The 19,030-nt window shown below is 43.0% G+C and overlaps 2 protein-coding genes across 2 annotated transcripts in view; one reads left to right on the top strand and one right to left on the bottom strand.

Moving 5' to 3' along the window:
* SARC_05599 (hypothetical protein) overlaps positions 1 to 10,088 on the top strand; it is an 11,215-nt gene extending 1,127 nt beyond the window's left edge. The window contains exons 2-13 of the mRNA XM_014300537.1: positions 675 to 755; positions 2,454 to 2,562; positions 3,149 to 3,845; positions 4,203 to 4,377; positions 5,193 to 5,293; positions 5,731 to 5,983; positions 6,583 to 6,711; positions 7,333 to 7,435; positions 7,821 to 7,903; positions 8,512 to 8,626; positions 9,133 to 9,252; positions 9,840 to 10,088. Coding sequence (XP_014156012.1) covers positions 675 to 755; positions 2,454 to 2,562; positions 3,149 to 3,845; positions 4,203 to 4,377; positions 5,193 to 5,293; positions 5,731 to 5,983; positions 6,583 to 6,711; positions 7,333 to 7,435; positions 7,821 to 7,903; positions 8,512 to 8,626; positions 9,133 to 9,252; positions 9,840 to 9,925 — 2,052 coding nt within the window. The 3' untranslated portion in view covers positions 9,926 to 10,088. The remainder of the gene's footprint in view (positions 1 to 674; positions 756 to 2,453; positions 2,563 to 3,148; positions 3,846 to 4,202; positions 4,378 to 5,192; positions 5,294 to 5,730; positions 5,984 to 6,582; positions 6,712 to 7,332; positions 7,436 to 7,820; positions 7,904 to 8,511; positions 8,627 to 9,132; positions 9,253 to 9,839) is intronic.
* Positions 10,089 to 11,593: 1,505 nt separating this feature from the next.
* SARC_05598 (hypothetical protein) lies at positions 11,594 to 12,722 on the bottom strand (the record flags this gene model as incomplete). The annotated part of the gene is made up of 2 exons (XM_014300536.1): positions 11,594 to 12,121; positions 12,504 to 12,722. 2 exons carry the CDS (start codon positions 12,720 to 12,722, stop codon positions 11,594 to 11,596), a joined length of 747 nt encoding a protein of 248 aa, XP_014156011.1.
* Between the last annotated feature and the right edge of the window lie 6,308 nt (positions 12,723 to 19,030).

The raw sequence follows: 19,030 nt of genomic DNA, 5'->3' as shown, positions 1-19,030 counted from the left end.
GTGTGTGTGTGTGTGTATATATATTAGTATATAATATATATATGTGTGTGTGTGTGTGTGTGTGTGTCGTATATAATATATATATATATATATATGTGTGTGTATAGATGTGTGAGTGAGTGTTTGTGTACGTGTGTATGTGCATGCATATTTGTTTATATGTATGTGTATATATATATATATATATGGTGTATCTATTTACGTGTTTATATATGTTTAAACTTCAACATGTATGCAAATAAATAGGTATATGATGTATATTTATATATATATGTGTGTGTGTGTGTGTGTGTTATACCTATTTATGTGGATTTGTATGTGTAAACTTCAATATGCATGCATATATATAGGTATAGTCATCTATGTGTATACGCTTATTTCTTTACAACGACCGTGTCCGCATACCTACATACCTATGTGCTTGTATGTATTTATATACAATCATCTCCCATCTATACATCTATATACATACAAATATTCGTTCATCCGCATTGTAACTGCACGTGTACACCACCATTCTTATGTCAATGCTGTGTATATATTGAATTTATTTCCTTAGTTTTTTTGCGGTTTGCGTCAGCACCACCTCTACTTATTCCGGATACGTAAATACCCTCAAGTTGCTGGCTTAGTCGTTGTTGTGCTCATTCTATTTGCAAATTGCGTTATCACAGAGGATTTTCCAGCGAACCTCAACGGCCACACAGATTCAGACACGAGTGCGCGCATGCCATTACTCCGACACGCCCAACAAGGTAGGTTTGGCATATTTGTGTACACGGAGGACTGGTGTGTGGCTGCAAACTTGGCAGCCATATGTAGGTGGTTTTATTATTTATATAAATATATATATATATATATATATATATATACGCATGCATGTATATATATATATATATACGTATGCATGTATATATATATGTGTGTGTGTGTTTGTGCGTGTATGTATATTTATATTATAGTGTATGTATGTATATATATATATATATATTGCATTTACAATTCTATACTTAATGTCCGCACGACAGCTACTTTAAAGACACGATATTTGTAGACGTATAAAATCAATCAGGCACAGATCAACTATGACATCCTATAAGTTTGCCAATGTTCAACTGCTGCCTTTGTGTCTGTGAACAACCACTGGTAGTGTGCATGTACATAATGATTAAACAAAAGAGAGACTGCGCTTACGGCCCTGCCAATGTGCATGCTCCACAGCTGTGAAAGCCCACGTGCATAGCCGCGTGCGTTGCTGTTGCGAGCACCAATGGAAGTTGGTGGACATGTGTTCTTCTCTGAGTGTACACGCACAACATTTGTCTCAACGTACAACGTTCGTGAAGTATACAGTCTACTTAACGTTATCGACCCACGCCTTAGCTATATTAGCCACTGAGCCTTTAAAGCGAGCGGCACCAGAGTATTGGTTGCGCGCGTTTCAGTAACTAGCCGTGTATGCATAGTGTGAGAGCCTTTGTAGTACTATTTGCACATAGAGAGAGACTGTATACTTTCTTTTTTCCATGTGTGGAGTGCCGGATTGGTATTTTACGCGGAAAACGCCACGGAAATATTGCTGTATATGATTTTGACTGGGCTCAGTAACACTAGCGCCAGTACCCCTCAAGTCGCACACGCTTTGTTACAGTACCTTGGATCGCTTTGACGCATACTTTTATATGCATATATACACGTTCACGTATGTATATATATAATATATATATATGTATATATATATTGTAGGGTATAAATATATATATACATGTATATATATATTGTAGGGTATAAATATATATATATATATATATTGTAGGGTATAAACATATATATATTGTAGAGTATATATATTGTAAGGTATATATATATATATTACATGTGTGTGTATGTATGTGTGTGTATGTATGTATATATATATATGCATATCCATATCCGTATACCTTTACGTATCCATATACTACATATGCATATACATATACACGTACATATATATATATGTGTGTGTGTGTGTGTATGCATATGCATATGTATGTATGTATTTGATGTATATTTGTATATGCAAATATGTGTGTTTATATGTATGTATGTATGTATATATATACATATAGGTACGTATATATCTATATTTTTTATAGTTTTATGTACATGTTTACGTATATGTGTATGTATATGCATATGCATTAATATGTATATCTATATATGGACACATGATTACACTACGATATAGTATATAAATGAGGCCGTAATTACAATGTAGGCTTGACACTGCGACCTCGTGCATCAATAAGTTTGTGCGTCTGCCGGACTTTGAAGTGACAAGCACATTCATGTATCTATCACGGAACGGACATAGTCATGAATACATCACCCACCAACGCACTGTCAGTCACTATGAGCTTATAGATATGACAGGGTGTGCTCAATTTGTGGCTCCAATATTTGTGATATCGTAGGGAGGAGGAGGTTCTCGATTGGAGGAGTTGAAGCGGAGATTAGAGGCGCAGCGAAATGCAGCACAGAATTCGCGACCTGCGGGAAGGTCAAACAAACCTGCTACATCAGGTATTGAAGTACTTTTGCATCTATACGTGTGGGATGTATATCTGTTGTATGGGTTTCACCTACATGGGCATTCAGATTTTCTTTAAGAGACACATATTGTAGCAAGTATTAATTCTCACGTGCACGATTGTAGATAATCAGTCATGGTTTCAATATACCTTCTTTTAGGATTGAAATGATCGTGTCGGTAGGGTACAGCTTTGGTTTAGCCAAAGCTGAAAGCACACATACAAAATTAAACGGCTATATTCTTTAGAAAGTAATGGCTCGTGCGCACCATCCAAAATCGTCGCAGTATCTACAACCATTAACCAGACATGTACGTAGCTGAACGAAGGATCGACCCATGTCTGACTGTTTATCCTCATAGAAAGATTTAATGGACTTCAACACACCCATGAACTTCGTTCTCTGAACTGGATCTGCAGTATTATCGTCAGTCAGTCATACCACCTGCCCGCCAGAGACGAGCGCATCTCTGCGCATCTCTTCGCGCTGTGTAGGTAGTCCTACCTCGCCTGTATCTGCTGAAGCGTAGACAAAGATCCTTTCTCACCCGTTAGTATGCTTACCTCACTTGTACCAGGGCCTCGACCACCACCACGTGCCTCCCCTGCACCCCCCACAGCCGGTGAACAAAGGAAAGCCGCACCTTTCTTCAGAAGTTCAGAACCACAATCGGGCCAACCTCCCCCTCCGAAATCATACTTCCAGAGTCAGAAACCGGCATTTGGCTCGGCTAATGGGAACGCTTCTCAAAATAGCGCCCAGGGGAATCGACCGGATGGTATGTTTGGCAGCGCCAATCAGAATGCGTCCAACAAGAGCAGCCAATCAAATCGACCCAGTGGTGGTGCTTTCGGCAATATAGCCAATCAAAAACCAGCTTTCGGCTCGGCCAAACAGAACGCGTCTATCAATAGCAGCCAATCAAATCGACCAACACCAAACCAGAGACCCAACGCATTCACAAATCAAAACGCCAGGGTGCAAGCAACTACCCCAGAGTCCACCACTCCCTTCAACCAAAAGCCTTTGTTCGGGCGCCTAAACACAGCCCCCAACAGCCAATCTGGTGGCTCGGATGTGTCGTCGCTCTTCCTCAATCGCAACAGCGCCGCAACCCCGGCGAGTCAATTGCGGTACACCCCCAACGCCAATAGAGGGACCGGTGTCTTTGGCGGCAAAGACAGGCTCGCACAGCCCGCCGCTGTAGCTCCTGAGGAAGAGGCGGCCCAGCACAAAGGAGGGCACAACCACGATGCCCCTGGCGGAGTTGTTCCGTATGTATTCTGCGTTGCGGGGGGATGATGTGGCAGATGTGTGGCTCGTGTCGTGTATCATGTTGTGGTGCGTGGCTGATGGCGTAGAAGTGGAGTCTCCTTCAAAGAAAGGGCCACTGATCACGATGCTCCTGTTGGCGTTACTCCATTGATACTGTGTGTGCTTGCGCGGTTACTTGCAGTGGAAACAGATGTATCTAAAAGGTTATGATAGAATATAGACATGTACCTAGTAGAATATCACGACATGACATGTGTAATGTTTTGAGTGTCGCCGTATTCGCACGAGATGGTTATCGTTCATCCTTTCTCGTCTATTGATGTGCTTTGCCACTTTGATACATCATCCATACACAGGGCCTCTAACGAACCCATTGAGATTGGCAATGTGCCCCTGACGACACCTCTAGCGTTCAAGTACCACAGTGCGGGACAAATAGGTCAGTTCTACGAGTGGAGCAGCGAGGATGATGAGAAGCGAGGCAAGAAGGCGAAGGAAGATGTGGTCTGGCCAAAGGGCATGAAGGATCAGGTGTGTTGCACGGCTGTGCTAGGTATGAATGAATCAATATGAATGTACAGTGTTAGTTGTATGTGTATGTGTATGTATGTATCTTTATGTTTTGATATACATGTATATATATATATGCGACGTTGAGGCCAAGATGGTCTGGTCTAAGGACATGCAAGACCAGCTGGCTGGTGCAGCACTACTAGCAATCGATACGAATGTATATTCATATTTACAAAAATAGGTATCTGTCTATATATATATATATTATGTGTGTGTGTGTGTTTATACCTATATTTATTTATTTTTTTGTAATACAGATTCACTGTTTATATATTTATATAGATTGTGTGTGTGTGTATGTATGTATATGTATATGTGTGTGTGTGTACGTATGCATAAATGAACATTTATATGTATTCTCATATGTGGCAAGTGGGCTGAGCAAAATGTGATGTGGCTGAAGGGCATGTTGGCCCCGATGCGTACTATTGTGCTGCTAGTGTGTAACATACGGCGTCTGTACAATATTACTACATGTCAAAATAATCCGTAGAGATACGCTGAACATGACACTGGCCTATGGAACGAACAATACTGCGATATCGGACAGCATCTGTCGTATTGCGGATTGGGTTGGCGGCAACCGCAGTTTTGTCTGTCGTTGAGTAGGACTGGCATGCGTTAAACATATATCATATCAAAGCGTATCCCGCACACGCCTTATCCGATATGGAGTTCTATTTGTCGGATTGAATTCACCCCCAAATCTGCACCCGACTACCGCATTTCTGACCACCATTTCTGATTTTTTGATTTTCCGCTCCTGTTTTTAGTTCAAGCTGTTCGGTAAGAACTCTCTCATGATCCGCCAACCGGCCTTGGAGGTCTTGGCGCACATCCGCAATCACGAGCGAACGGAGAACCGAGATAAGAAGTGAGTCGTTGTCACGTTGTGATTCATATGTATTGAGTGTGAAGATGCTACCCAAGGTATATGTGTGTGTGTGTGTGTGTATGTATATGTGTTTGTATGTATGTATGTATGTATGTGCGTATGTTTGTGTGTATATATATATCTAGGTATACATAATATATATATGTGTGTGTGTGTGTGTGTGATAAAATGTATCACATTTATTCGCCCCAAACAGATTTGGCGTTCTCACAAATGGCATGTGCGACACGTTACCGGCACGCAATGGCCTCGGTGTTTGTGACTATCGTACCTCAGGAGCTCTCTCTTCGACCTTCATATGTATCGTCCAGTGATAATGTGTACTGTATTTGCACTGTCACCATCGCAACCTATGCTCTATAATTTACACATCGGCCCCAACACATTTACACACCCGTACACCCTCGCGCCCGCAGATTCGGCGTGCTGGTCAACGGTATGCGAGGCACAGGCAAGAGCGCAACCATCGCGCACGTGGCGCAAACCCTGGCAGATAAGGGCCACGTGGTGCTGCACATTCCGAAGGCGACGTTCTGGATGTACGAGGCGGACCGTGTAGTGAAGTCGGCGGTGCACCCGTGGTTTGACCAGCCGTTCGATGCGACTGATCTGATCGACTACTTCCTGAAGATCAACGACCATGCGATGCTGAAGGACATCAAGCTGAAGGTGTGGGGGGGGATAGGGCCTGTAGGTGTGGGGAGAGTCGAGTGTGTTTATCCATGTTTATGTTACATGCGATGGTGTATGTGGCCAAGTTGAAGCGAAGTCCTTCAGGTGTCTGGTGTATTCGCATTGGGATCGGGTATGTGGCTATGTACAGAGGTTTCTATGTATCATTCGGGCAAGGGGTGTCTTTGGGCTTTACACCTGTCCCCGCGTCTGTACCATGAAACCTTGCAACGTGACGAAGAAGGTAGATAGCAAGAATTACATGTCTGCTGCACTTACCTTTGTCTGTTCGTACGGAATGCATCCGCCCCTTTTGTGCACTCTCAACCTAGTATGTGAACCCTGTATAGTCCAATCATTGCCCAAGGACTTGTGCTTTAGCCATTTTTGCCATAGCCTCTCACACCGTGGCATTTTTGTTATCAATTTTATCAAATTGACTGGCACTTGCTTACCATAACACCTCGCACTGTGCCAATCTTTGTCTTCACTCGGCACAAGCACAAGATTGAGAGCGTACTGAACAAGGCATTGTCTACATATTCCTTATCCCTACCTTAACCTTGTACACTTTGATACTTTCTATCACTACCTAGCACAAGTACGAGATTGAGGGTGCAGCGGCCGGCCCTGGTACCCCTAGGGATTCCATTTTGGACTTGGCGCGCATGGGAGCTGGGCCTTTGGATCTGGAAATCCTCGAGGACTACCCCCCTGCAAGAGAGGTGAGTTTTCATAGCCCTATACTTTTTGTGTCGTATATGTGTGTGTGTGTGTATCTATATGTACATATATACATGTGTGTGTGTGTATGTATGTATGTATGTATATATTTATGTCTGTGTTGTGTGTGTGTCTGTGTGTATTATAGTACTGCCATGTGGCCCAGAATCTTCGAGTATGGCAATTCTGGCAGCGACTGTGCGACACCAAGAGCGCCTGGATGTATTTAGGTCTGAGAAACAGTGTGGACGTGTACTTCGATGGATTGGTGTTCTGTATTGTATGTGTACGTGTGTATGCTGGTGTACAAATGTATGCGGGCTACGACGCAAGCATGGCGCTACCAATGGTATCGGTACCAACACCCCTGCCAATGATATTGGTACCTACACTCCCACCATATACTACCATTGCGTTTCAGTGTCTCTGGACTGCATTATAATACCACCCGATATCTGGTAGGGATAGCAACCATGCCAGGCATGTGTGGGGGTGCATGATATGTACCAGCATGGTAGGCCACGATGTGCATGGAGCTCTATCAACGGACGTGCCTTCAGCAGCTACTATGCCACCATGTCTCACTCGTATCGATACAAACTCACTGGCATCAATCCCCATAGGTACTGCCCGCGCTGATGGAGGAGTTACGCTTAATGACAGACAAGCCCGTGCTTGTGGCCGTGGACGATTTCAATGCGTTCTACAATGTGTCAGAGTTAAGAGGTGTGTACCTTCTGCTTCGCACATGTGTCCCATTGTGCCTGGTTTGTGTTGGATCTGGGACGAGCGTATATGCACTGTACCACATCTTCTAATCGAGGCAATTGTACTGTACAACTCTAACGACTTCCGCACAAAAAAGTTATCTCAAAGGTGCGAGGCATGTATTCTGCACTTTGCCACGCATTTGGTCGTGGCGACGTTGCACATCAATGCTACATATATATATATATATATATATATATGCCTTCTTGTCACACACGCAGTCTCTCTATTTGCACATATATATTTATTTTTGAGTTGAGGTTATAGCCCTCTAGCCTTAATATCTTGGCACCACCACGTGGGTACTGACAACTTCTTCTATTCGTTCTCTGCTCGTAACCAGACAACCGTAATCGCCGGTTGCATGGACTTCACATGGCAATCACACAGCTAGTAATCCGGCTACTCGATGACAAGTACAAGCTGGTAAAGTTTCTTTTATTGTATGAGGTTTGGATCTTGTCGGAGATAATTGGTTGAAGCTGGTGATGTATGGATTGTAGGTTGTCTTACAGTGTTTATTCAATCCTCTTCTTTTAATATCACTTGATCATATCATGCTTGGTTTATGCCACGTAAGTGTACTCTGTAGTCGTATGAGAGAGTGCTATTGAATATTGTCTACCTTATAGACCGCGTACTCTGGCTGTGGAGGGTGACCTATCTATTTATCTGCATGGTATGCCATGTGATTTTAATTTCTGCGTATATACCTGCTGCACTCCATGAACCTATATTATCAGAATGTATATATATATATATATATGATGCGTTGTCTTATTGTTTTGCACGTGGATATGAACTTCTTCAAGGTTCCACAAGTTTAAGTAGAATATACCACGCCAGAAATTGTATGTATGTTTTCATTACAAAGAAAAGAAAGTAGAGGTCCGCACATACATGAAGTCCACTCCACTACAGGAGAGACATATTCACATCCTCGCTCGGCTCCTGGAACTGTACTGCCGCACCTGACACGACTATATATAAGTATATTCTTCATAGATTTTTTTTCTCATACATATACTTTTTAGGCTCGGGGAACGCTGCTGATGGGTCTGACGAATACCGGGATCAAAACCAACACAAAGTTCTCGACTGAGATCAAGGGGATGATCAAGGAAGCAGCTGCCATCGATCCTTTTAACTGTAAGTTAGAGATACCGTCACTTGCTGGCAGGCCTATTGCGTGGCGATCGGTGTATTGAATCGTAAAACAATTTTACCTTCAGATCATGAATGGCTCAAATACAACAGTCCAGCAGGGAAGGCTTAGCATCTTGCCAAAGTTGCTGATCTGGAATATAGTTGAGTTTGTTTTCTTGATTCTAGTCAGGTTTGATGGGAATGGATTCGTTTGGCAATGTTGGGTGAGTGCCTGCGCTCCCACCGTAGCCAGCGAACCAAAATTTGTGCTCATCACACGCAAATACAAACATACGTACACACATATAAATATATATTTATTTATATGTGTGTGTGTGTAGGTATGTATGTAGGCACGTATATAATGTATATGTGTATGTATATGTATATGTATATACATATATATATATATATATATATTCATATAGATCTATACCAACACATACTCACATAGTACGTCCAGAAGCTAACATATCATCCTGCCAAACCTTTTCGTAACTATCTTGTAGCCAATACCATTAAGGAATTGCCCGAGCTTGTCAAGGTGCAGACCCGTGCCTTCACAGAGAAAGAGGTTGAACGCTTCCTGCTGTACCACCACTCGTGCAACAAGAGGCCAGATACAAAGGGTGTGTGCTTTTGTGCCAAACTATGTATGTATGTGAGAAATGCGAGTCCGTTTGTGAAAGGAACTGTGAATATGTTAAAGGGCGATTATGCATGTGACGTATACTTTGTGTTTTTTTGTTTAGGTGTATGGCAAAAGGGATTATTCATAAATAAGGTAAAATGGGAGGTAGATTGTGGGTGTCAATGTTGTGTATTGATAAAGTGAAGAGCTGAACGGCGCAATACAATTGTGCATCTCATAATATATGCTTTTTCAAGTGCGTATGAAAGCAAGAAGGCCGTGGATGATAGGAGTTACTGGTGGCTTGATTATGTGTTTAATAGCTGTTGGCGTGTATGTGTGTGGAAGATTCGGCAAGCGTGCATTAGTGACTCATACATGTTTTCACACACATATATATATATATATATGGGTGTGTTTGTGTTTGTGTGTATCTATGTCTTTATATATATTTATGTAATTAAATATATATATATGTATGTATGTATGTATATATGTATATATATATGCAACTTCTACTTTCTATTTCTAAAATCATCTTCTATATTTTGTTCTAATTTCTATTTGTCCCGTTTCCTGTGGCAGATCTTCGCGAGACAACCATTGCGGAGGTGCGGATGATGTCCAGTTGTATCCCTGAGCAAGTGTCGAAATTGAGTGTGTACATGTAGGTACACCCTCTTTGGGACTCTCTTGAGCCCTCACTTGGTGCTGCAGGCTTCCTCATACAATTGTTCTTGTGATGCATAGTACTGAGGTAGAGTCGGCAATTGTAAGACCAATTCTCTGACTTCATTCGATTTAAATAAAACTAATGGACGATGCTTGTAAATATCTATGTGAGCGTGCTTGTTTGGCTGCTCGCCAAGGACCATGCCACGATGAGTAACTTGCTCTGTAGCCCAGTAGTTCAGCCAGTCGAATGCATCTGCTGAAAATGAATGAATCGCAGCGAGACAACAATAGAGTACTTTCAAGTAGTTAAATAAACCGTAGCAGTGGTCAAAGGATGCCCCGGGAAATCCCTTCCGCCACAGATGATCTCTTGTTCATAGACGTCGACTGTAGTAGGAGAGGCGGCGACAGCGATTACAATGGTATACAGTTTGGTTTGTTAGTTGTTGGTGATATTGGGATCGAACGCGAACTGAAACGACAAGTTGCTGTTTATATATACTGGAACTCTACATGTGCACAAGTGTATGTTTACATTGCGCATGCAAGTTATAATCTCGAGTCCAATGTAGCCGCACGGGCAGCACTATCTGTCTACGCTGCATATAGATAGCAACCAGAAGACTGATAGAAATGTACGAGTAAATAAAGTACGTTCATGCATAATAATTTCAAAACTTTTGAATACGGCAGGTATATTTTTGCGCAACGTCGTTTGTTGTTATAGCAATCTACATCCTTATCATTCGATCCGGCAACCTTGCCGGAACAACACTGAGAAGAGGAGTACTTGAATGTGGCATAGCCTTCACACTTTCGTGAATTCTTGCAGCACTTAGTGTTTTTCTTATAGTGTCCACCGCATTTGTCGGTCTTGACATCACCAAATGCTCATCAGAGTGATCCACCTTGAAGATAGACCCAGAGCAGCACGACGTGGACTTTCACTTACAATTGCCCCAGCAATCACGTATGTACGAGTTTTTGCAGCATTTGAGGTCGCGCTTGTAGTGGCCATCGCACTTGTCAAACTTGATATCACCGCAACATTTTCCCTTATAATCTGAACGGCAGATTTTAGATACAGAACTCTTGGATGGGCTTGGTGCATGCTTGTGTTCTAATGTTTCTGGGGTTCCTTCGACTATGGGCTTCGGGACTCGCTCAGGTTAAAGACCTGGTGTAGACATGGGTGGATTCGATGACATGGGAATCTTACTTGGAACTGAAATAGCAAGAGATGAAGGTGTCATATGTGGGACTTGAGGACCATGGGTGGCGTGGCATTCGGCTGAAGATCCCGTGTAGACATGGGAATAATACTTGGAACTGAAATAGCAAGAGGTGAAGGTGCCGTATGAGGGACTTCAATTGGGACCGTGGCATTTGGTGTCATGTATGGGTGGACATGGGTTCCGTAGGTACGGGTTAGATGCCAACGGAATATCGACTCATCCCCGCTTTTTATAGAGATTGGTCTGTGTGGTGTTTGTTTGCTCGATGCAGTTTACCTCCTGGTTGGGTAGCATGTCCAAAATTCGCTTAGACTCGCATACTCCTAGGACATCACATCCAGACCAGGTAGACCATTTGTTATACTCGCACGAGACTCGGGGTACCGGTGATATACTAAGGTCATGACCGCCACCAACAAAATCAGATGTTCATTCGGAGCTGGTGTTACCCTCGACACCGATATGAAAGTGCGTAACTGGTGAATATCCCGTGTGCAAACAATTAATCGTAGCTACCACATTTCGGGCCAGAGTGCTGTTGTCACTCGTGGTGGTTCTCGTGTCGGTCATAATGGCTGGGTGACCCTCATACATGATATTGCATACCTGCTGGACTTCTGTGGGGGTCAACCCCTGGTTCAGATTCCCGTGACTATCAAGCGGCGTTGTGCGTGTCGTGGTATCTGTGCAAATAGAACTGTTGCATACAGTCTTGACGGTGGTGCTGTCTTTCCGAGAAGAGGACAGCGTTTCGTGACAGTGATTCTCGTCGGTCACAGCGCATGGCTTGACTGTGGTGTCCACGTGGTTGCTATCGCTAGATTTCACTAAAATATAGCCACCACATGTGCGCCGATAGTAGGTTGTTTCGGTCCAGAATTTTGGCGTGGTGTTTTCAAAATAGTTTGTGTACACATTTCTGCGCGTGATGGTCTTCCTGCAACAGTGATCACGATCCTGGTCCGAGGTGAGGCAAGATTTAGAGCATCCGTTACCAACGCGAGGACGACTGCCGTCAAATATATTGACAATAATGAGACATTGGATTTTATATTTCGAGTCACAGTTACTCTAGTGTGCGGATGTTCGGTGACCACTGTCGAGGTCACGTGGGCAGGTTGGTTTATGGTGGAATTTTGAGAGATCTTAGTGATGGTTACAAGTTAACCAACAGTACAAGTGAACACACAGTTGATCACAATGTGGTCAGAATATACACTAGGGGTGTTGTTCCATGTGCACGAGTCGTTATGGTGGCTATCCAAATGGATGTGACCACCATAATAGTAAGTGAACTCAAGGCCTGTGGATGAGTGCAGGGTCTGGTCCGTTACATGACCGTGTCGCCGTTGTCACACGCAGTGCTGGACTCGTATTCCGTGATTCTAGTGCCTTGGGGACCGTTGTTGGTGTGACTTGATACAATTGGGTCATCCGAGTCTGAGGAATTGAAGTGATTACAGGTTATGCCCGGACACGGGTTGGCCTTGGCGTGATACATGTTGGTCGAATATTGGGGCAAATCGGGGTCAGTCATGTCTGGGATTTCAAACAGCATGACGAATCACCCATCGCTGTACTTCTGCATGAGTCACCTGAGTTCTGAGGTCCTGAGGACCACCTAAACCTGAACCCTCCCCCTAAACCCTAACTACCCCCTTAAATCCTAACCACACCCCCCCCTCTAAACCCGAATCCACTCCTAAATCACAACCCCCATAAACCCGAATCCACTCCTAAATCACAACCCTCCTAAACCGGAATCCTCCCTAAACACGAACCCCCATAAACCCTAACACACACACCCCCTCTCTCTAAACCTTACTAAATATATGTAGAAAGTGAGAACTGGAGAAGTTCACTAGTTCAGAACAGTCAGAACAGTGAACACGAACACTGAGAATACTCTCAACAGTCAAGTGAGTCAACACTAATTATTACTCTAGAGAGTCTGTGACAGTGTGACTGAACACTGTGAACAGTGAACAAATAGTGAACAGTGAACTGTCAACTGTCAACTGTGAACTGTCAACTGTCAACTGTCAACAGTGAACTGTGAACAGTGAACAGTGAACAGTGATGAGTGGAAGTCAGGCCTGAGCCCTGGGCCTGAAGTCTGAACTTCACGGAAGTCTGAACTCTGAACTTTGAACTCTAAACTCTGAACTCTGAAGACGGCACTGAACAATGAATAATACTGAATAGTCAACGCTGAATAGTGAACAATAAAAATAGAACACTGAGTCACGGAGTCCAGTTTCAACACGCAGTGGCTCAGTGGACAGTGACTCATCAGTGACTCATCAGTGGTAATGAGTCATGACTCATCAATACTCATGCACATGCTCGCTCTCTCTGTCTCTGCCCGTGACCGCGGCCCGCGGGCCGCAGGCCGCAGCGGGCGCAGCCTCTCACTCAGTCTTGCTCAGGCCTCAGAGTCTCTCACTCTCTCTATAATCTACCTACTGTTCTCTACTACTCTCTACTCTAGTAGGGAGAGAGTGAGAGTGAGTGAGAAAGAGTCACTATATATTCGATTATTTACTCGTTTGTCCCTTGACTCTTCATCTCACCGAACTGCGCCACTGTGGTCTGTGGTCTGTGAAGTCAGAAGTCAGAAGTGTGAATACTGTGACTGACGAGTCGTCTTGATAGGTGTGAGCAATCATGTGTATGCCTGTGAAATATAAAGTTCACAATGCACCTTCTGGCAGGATAAGTGACAAGTGTGGTTTACGCCCTCCGTGACCTCGATGCGCTCAGGAGACAAAACATGGAATTGGCATGCATTGTAAAGAAGTGTTTTTATGAGTGTCCAATATGTCGGTTTGCATCTATTAATGTTATTTCGTCCTATTTGGTATATCCCATTATACATGATCTTTCACCGTACTCGTGAAGTGTAGCAAGGTAGCACATCTTAATATTTGGTCTCATACGTCAAGGAAAATACGTACGTATATACACAGACAGTAAGACGTATACACACAAGAACACACACGTACACACGCACTCATACACACACACACATATATATATATATATATATATACATATATATATATATATATATATACGCGCGCGTGCACACATACACGCATGGACATCCGATATTGAAGGTATTATATATAGGTAGTTTGACTTTTATTGAGCTTTGTTCTAGTTAGTATTTGTTGCTGCATTTTCCTTCGTCTGAGTGCTTTCCGACAAACTATCTACCAGTTCAGAAAGAGGGGGCATCAGACTGGCATTGCCCTTGACGAAGGTCATATTTTCAAATGTACTTCCTTTGAAGGACGCTTTCCGACTATCATCGAGGAGATTGCCGGATAATGGGAAGACGCTCTCGGATTGCCATGATGTAGGCTTGAATGAAAAGGATATACAAGCTACCATGTACAGTATGGGCAATGTGTTCCGAAATTTCAACCAGTACTCTGTTGCCTGCAAAGTAGGATTCATCAACTTGCCTTCGCTTAAGGTGATGGACAGCTGAACTGGCAGATTTTCCCATGTATTTAGTTCCCTATCTACACTGTTCTCCATCCCCCGGTGCATAGTTTCCTCTAAAGGTGTCTCAGAAGAGGTGTCCACCACAACATTCCTTTGTGCTCTCTTAGTTTGCAAAAGTCGGCGACGCTTACTGGCTGGACTTGCTTCTGTGTCTTCCGCCATAATCTCTAGCCAATCCAAAGATGACTTTGATACCGAACTGGTTTTCGAACTGCCCTGTACTGAAGTTGTTGTTTTGCTCGTAAGCGAAGTACTAGGCGGTTCATTATCGCTCTGTTCTATACTCGTTTTATTCTTGTGCTTGTTACGCAATAACTGTAAAGCCCATTCCTTAACAGTTTTTCTAGCAATGTTCATAACCTTGTCTAGGTCATCGTCTTCGAGTTCTACGCTTGACATATCCTTGTGCAAGCAATGTAGGTAGTAGTTTGCTAGCATTGGAGGTTCTGGGATCGATGGAAAGCAACCCCTCATCAATTCTCTTATACGAACGCGCATATTGCGAATAGGTTTCTCCAGATCCGACTCTTTGCATATCGCCGAGGCTGTGTCTGGGCCGGATTGAACGTCAGGGTCGATAGCCATCGCGAATAAACAATCAATCGTCAGCTAAACATTGCGATCTGTTTGAATCACAATTTGTAGTACCATAAGTGGCCGCAAAACTCCAATAAACTGTCGTCGTAGTGTCTTCACAATTATTGGCGATTCGCACTTCTTTTTCCTATTTTTGCCATCTCTCCCATACCACAACCCAGATGTACGGTTTTCCAGTGGATCCTCCGAAATTGTGTTTACTTCAGGATCAATTAGATCATCTCTTTTAGCCATCTGATACAGCCCTAACCATCGTGTTGATCCATTGGTCCTAGCCTTCCTCACCTCGTGACCGTTTTTTTTTTGCTGGGCTAAAGCTAGTTTGTCACTAGCTACAGTACTCTTATTGAAATATACAGCTCTCGTCGCAATGTTGGTTATTAATGCCTCTACCGCCGTGATATCGTAAGCTTCCATTGTGGATGCAAGATCAGCAAGATCCGTATTCATATTTATATTCCGCTCCAGAATATCAATTTGGAGATCTTCATTTTCATTGTGTAGACCTTCTCCCCACAACAGTCTAACCTGATCACTTGCTGTTTTGATATCACCACCAACTGCGTTCTTTAGGCATAGCTGTACCTTATGTGCTAGACAACCAAGTGTGTAGAGAGCAGTGTCTTTCATGGCTTTCATGACATTCGCTGCATTATCCGGGGTACCGCTGAAAAAGATCTGTTTCAGATCTAACTTTCCATCCGACCTCTTGTCCGCCTGGAAAGAAGCTTTAGGGACAGGATCCAACAACTTCCAGTCATTTAAAATGTCTCGTTGCCATTTTTACTAAATTTTCGCCTGAGTGTCCACCTCGTACAGCTAGTAATCCGATGAATACAGATTGCATCACAAAGGTTTCTGGGTCGTTGAAATGAACATGCGAACCTAGCCAGTTAGTACCATTCGCATCCTTCCAAAGATCGCTTTCTACTGCGGTAAAGGGACCATTGTAGTAGAAACAAGCCACATGCCAACGTCGGAGTGAATTAGCTCTTATACCTGCCTTAATGATGGGTAAGTACTTGCGAACAGTTGCCGGTGCAGGCGGATTGTATCTAGACTTTAAGGTGTCCGGAACTTGCTTCGCTAAATGAAACCAGTCACGGAATTGCGGTTTATGACCGAGTGCAAAAGGTACATCGTTTACACAGGTCATGGTAGCCCACTGCATGTCTGCCTCAGTTTTTCTATGCGAGAATTGTGACACTACCTTGTCAGTCTTCTTCTCTAAGAAAGGGGTATCTTTAGCTGCTTGTGCTTCACTCCCTCGTCACCAACACGTTTCTTTTCAGTTTTGAGTGTTTGATACCAATTCTTTGCATTGTGAGATTCGGTCTAATAAAGGCGATACTAATGCCTTAGAATAAATAAACGCGTAGGTAAATTCTAAATATCGTGTAAATATCGATATAAATAAACGAAATGAGACGTTTAATAAAGTTAGGTTTGCCTCGTGAAAACAGCAATACTCTGAGGGATCGTGAGGCTGAGACATTGCCTATATATAATCCTCTCAGTACTGTTTCCGCCGAAGGGATTTTATTTAGTGTTTCGTTGTCGCTCTATTCTGGGGCGAATCCGAGAGACTCATAAAATCCTATCTTTAGAAAGAAGAAAAAATTAAATACTCTTGACGTCTTTAGTTATTGTCTTAACAAATAACTTGCCACTATCAAGAAATACCGACTTAGCCTTCATCAGACTGGCACATCTGGTTAGCTTATCGGAGGATCAACTAGGTAATGTTAATAGTCCCTAGAAACCTATATTCGGTTGAGCCATCTCGCTACCGAAGTATTCAGATATAGATAAAATTGGAATGTAAATATAGCTCTTTTAATAGAACAAGACCAACTCTTTTATGTTTGGTATTTTACTGAGGCCTTTTAATGGCCTCATCCAAATATCTGATATGTTAAATGGAAAAGGTAATAATTAATAAAACCATTAAAAACCATTTTAGGAAACTTAAGTTCCTCGTGCTATTAAGAGCACATTTAAGAGACTTAAGTTCCTCGTACTATTAAGAGTACATTTAGGAAACTTAAGTGCCTCGTACTATTAAGAGTACGTTTATAATTTGCGTACTGCTTAAGTGTACGTTTATACATAGAGTCTAATGTGGAGGCCCGGCTTATTACACAGCCCCCAGCTTTGAGACCCAAGAGAAGCAAGTTGCTCACTCAAGCTGATTATGGGTCAAAAAGCGAGAAAGAAAAACGGGTCGAAACATTAAGTAGCATAACATATAGTTAATGTTTCTCAGGCGGAGAAGTTAAGTGTTCTCGGTTACCCTGTGAGTTTTGGGCTTAAGTCCCGTAGGTCCGTGGTGGTCGACTGGACGTTTCTTACTCTTCAGTGTCTTAAGCACATATGAAGGATGAGCATTAAGGCTCGGGATAAATGCTGTTGGCGGATAAGTTTTAAGTTCCGTTCCTTCAGACGATGGAAACATGCAATCTTTTTCAGCTTGTGACTTATGCGGGCTTTTACGTCATTTTCGATTAAAGGCTTTTAAATAGTCTTGATTATCGAAAGCATCTGAAGTCAACTCGCCTATTGTACCGTCTATAAAGCGTGTACGATAGTATGTATAGCCTCTCTTATCCGTTCTCCATATAATGTCTTTAAATTCAGAACGATCAAGAGGGGCATTAGAATCATGTCTTCTTGCGAGTATAATCTCTGTAGTCGGAATACGACTTGTGCCTATATTAAGCGCACTAGAACCATCGGGGTTATTTACCTCGTACGTTCCACTTTTAATGTCTGCTACAGAGATTATATAGGGACCTATCCATTTAGATGTTAATACAGTAGCATCGGAATTACGTTGGCGAATGTTAACTCTGTCACCAACCTGATACTCTGCTATCTTCTTGGTAGTGTTCCAACGCTTCTGCCTTTTTAATAAAGCTATATTGCGTATTTCTCGCAAGCAAGGATATACAACGTTATAAATACGTTGTACCTTCTCTAACCATGGTAACTCATGGTGATCAGGTTCGTCCTTGTTAAAAGGAATTTGCAACTCACTATATCTGCTACGAAAATAGTGGCCGGGTGTAGTTCCTGTAACCGGATCAGCACACTCGTTCATCTGTGTTTGTACCCACTTAATATGGTACGGCCAATCATCTGCATCATCCTTAATGCAGTACGCAAGAAAAACTTAAGTCTTCTATGGCGCGTTTCATTCGCGCCTTTCGTTTGCGGGTTATATGGCACACCTCTCTTATGGCATATGCCTGATACGAGTACTAGCGATTCCATTACGTCATCGCAGAACTCACTACCGTTATCAGTGCACATAATACCCGGCCACCCGTGGTCAGCAAAGACTTGGCAACATACTTCTGCCACGATCTGCGTATTCTTATCCTTTAATGGATAGAGCAAATTAAACCGTGACGCCACATCAAAGAAGTGGCATACGTATCGGTCGCCTGTGTGCTCGGACGTGGGCAGGTCAACCAGATCAATGATGACCCTGCGCTATGGAACATCTTCAGTCACACTCTTAAGCGGTGCGAAACCATAGCGCTTGATCTGATTGAGATCACAGTTTGTACATGACTGATATACTCTGTCAACTAAAGTTGCCAGCTTAGGGTGCGCGATCCCATGTCGCTTAGCATCTTTAAGTGCTTCTACTACGTTCTGGTGCTTCAGCTTATGATGTTGCTTCAGCCAAGCAAGAATGTTTTCATCATTCTGCTCTTCCAGAATAAAGGTAGAGTGTTGAAAATCCACTTG

Source organism: Sphaeroforma arctica (assembly GCF_001186125.1).
Source record: "Sphaeroforma arctica JP610 unplaced genomic scaffold supercont1.363, whole genome shotgun sequence".
Taxonomy (NCBI): domain Eukaryota; class Ichthyosporea; order Ichthyophonida; genus Sphaeroforma; species Sphaeroforma arctica.
This window is presented reverse-complemented; position numbering and strand designations above follow the sequence as displayed.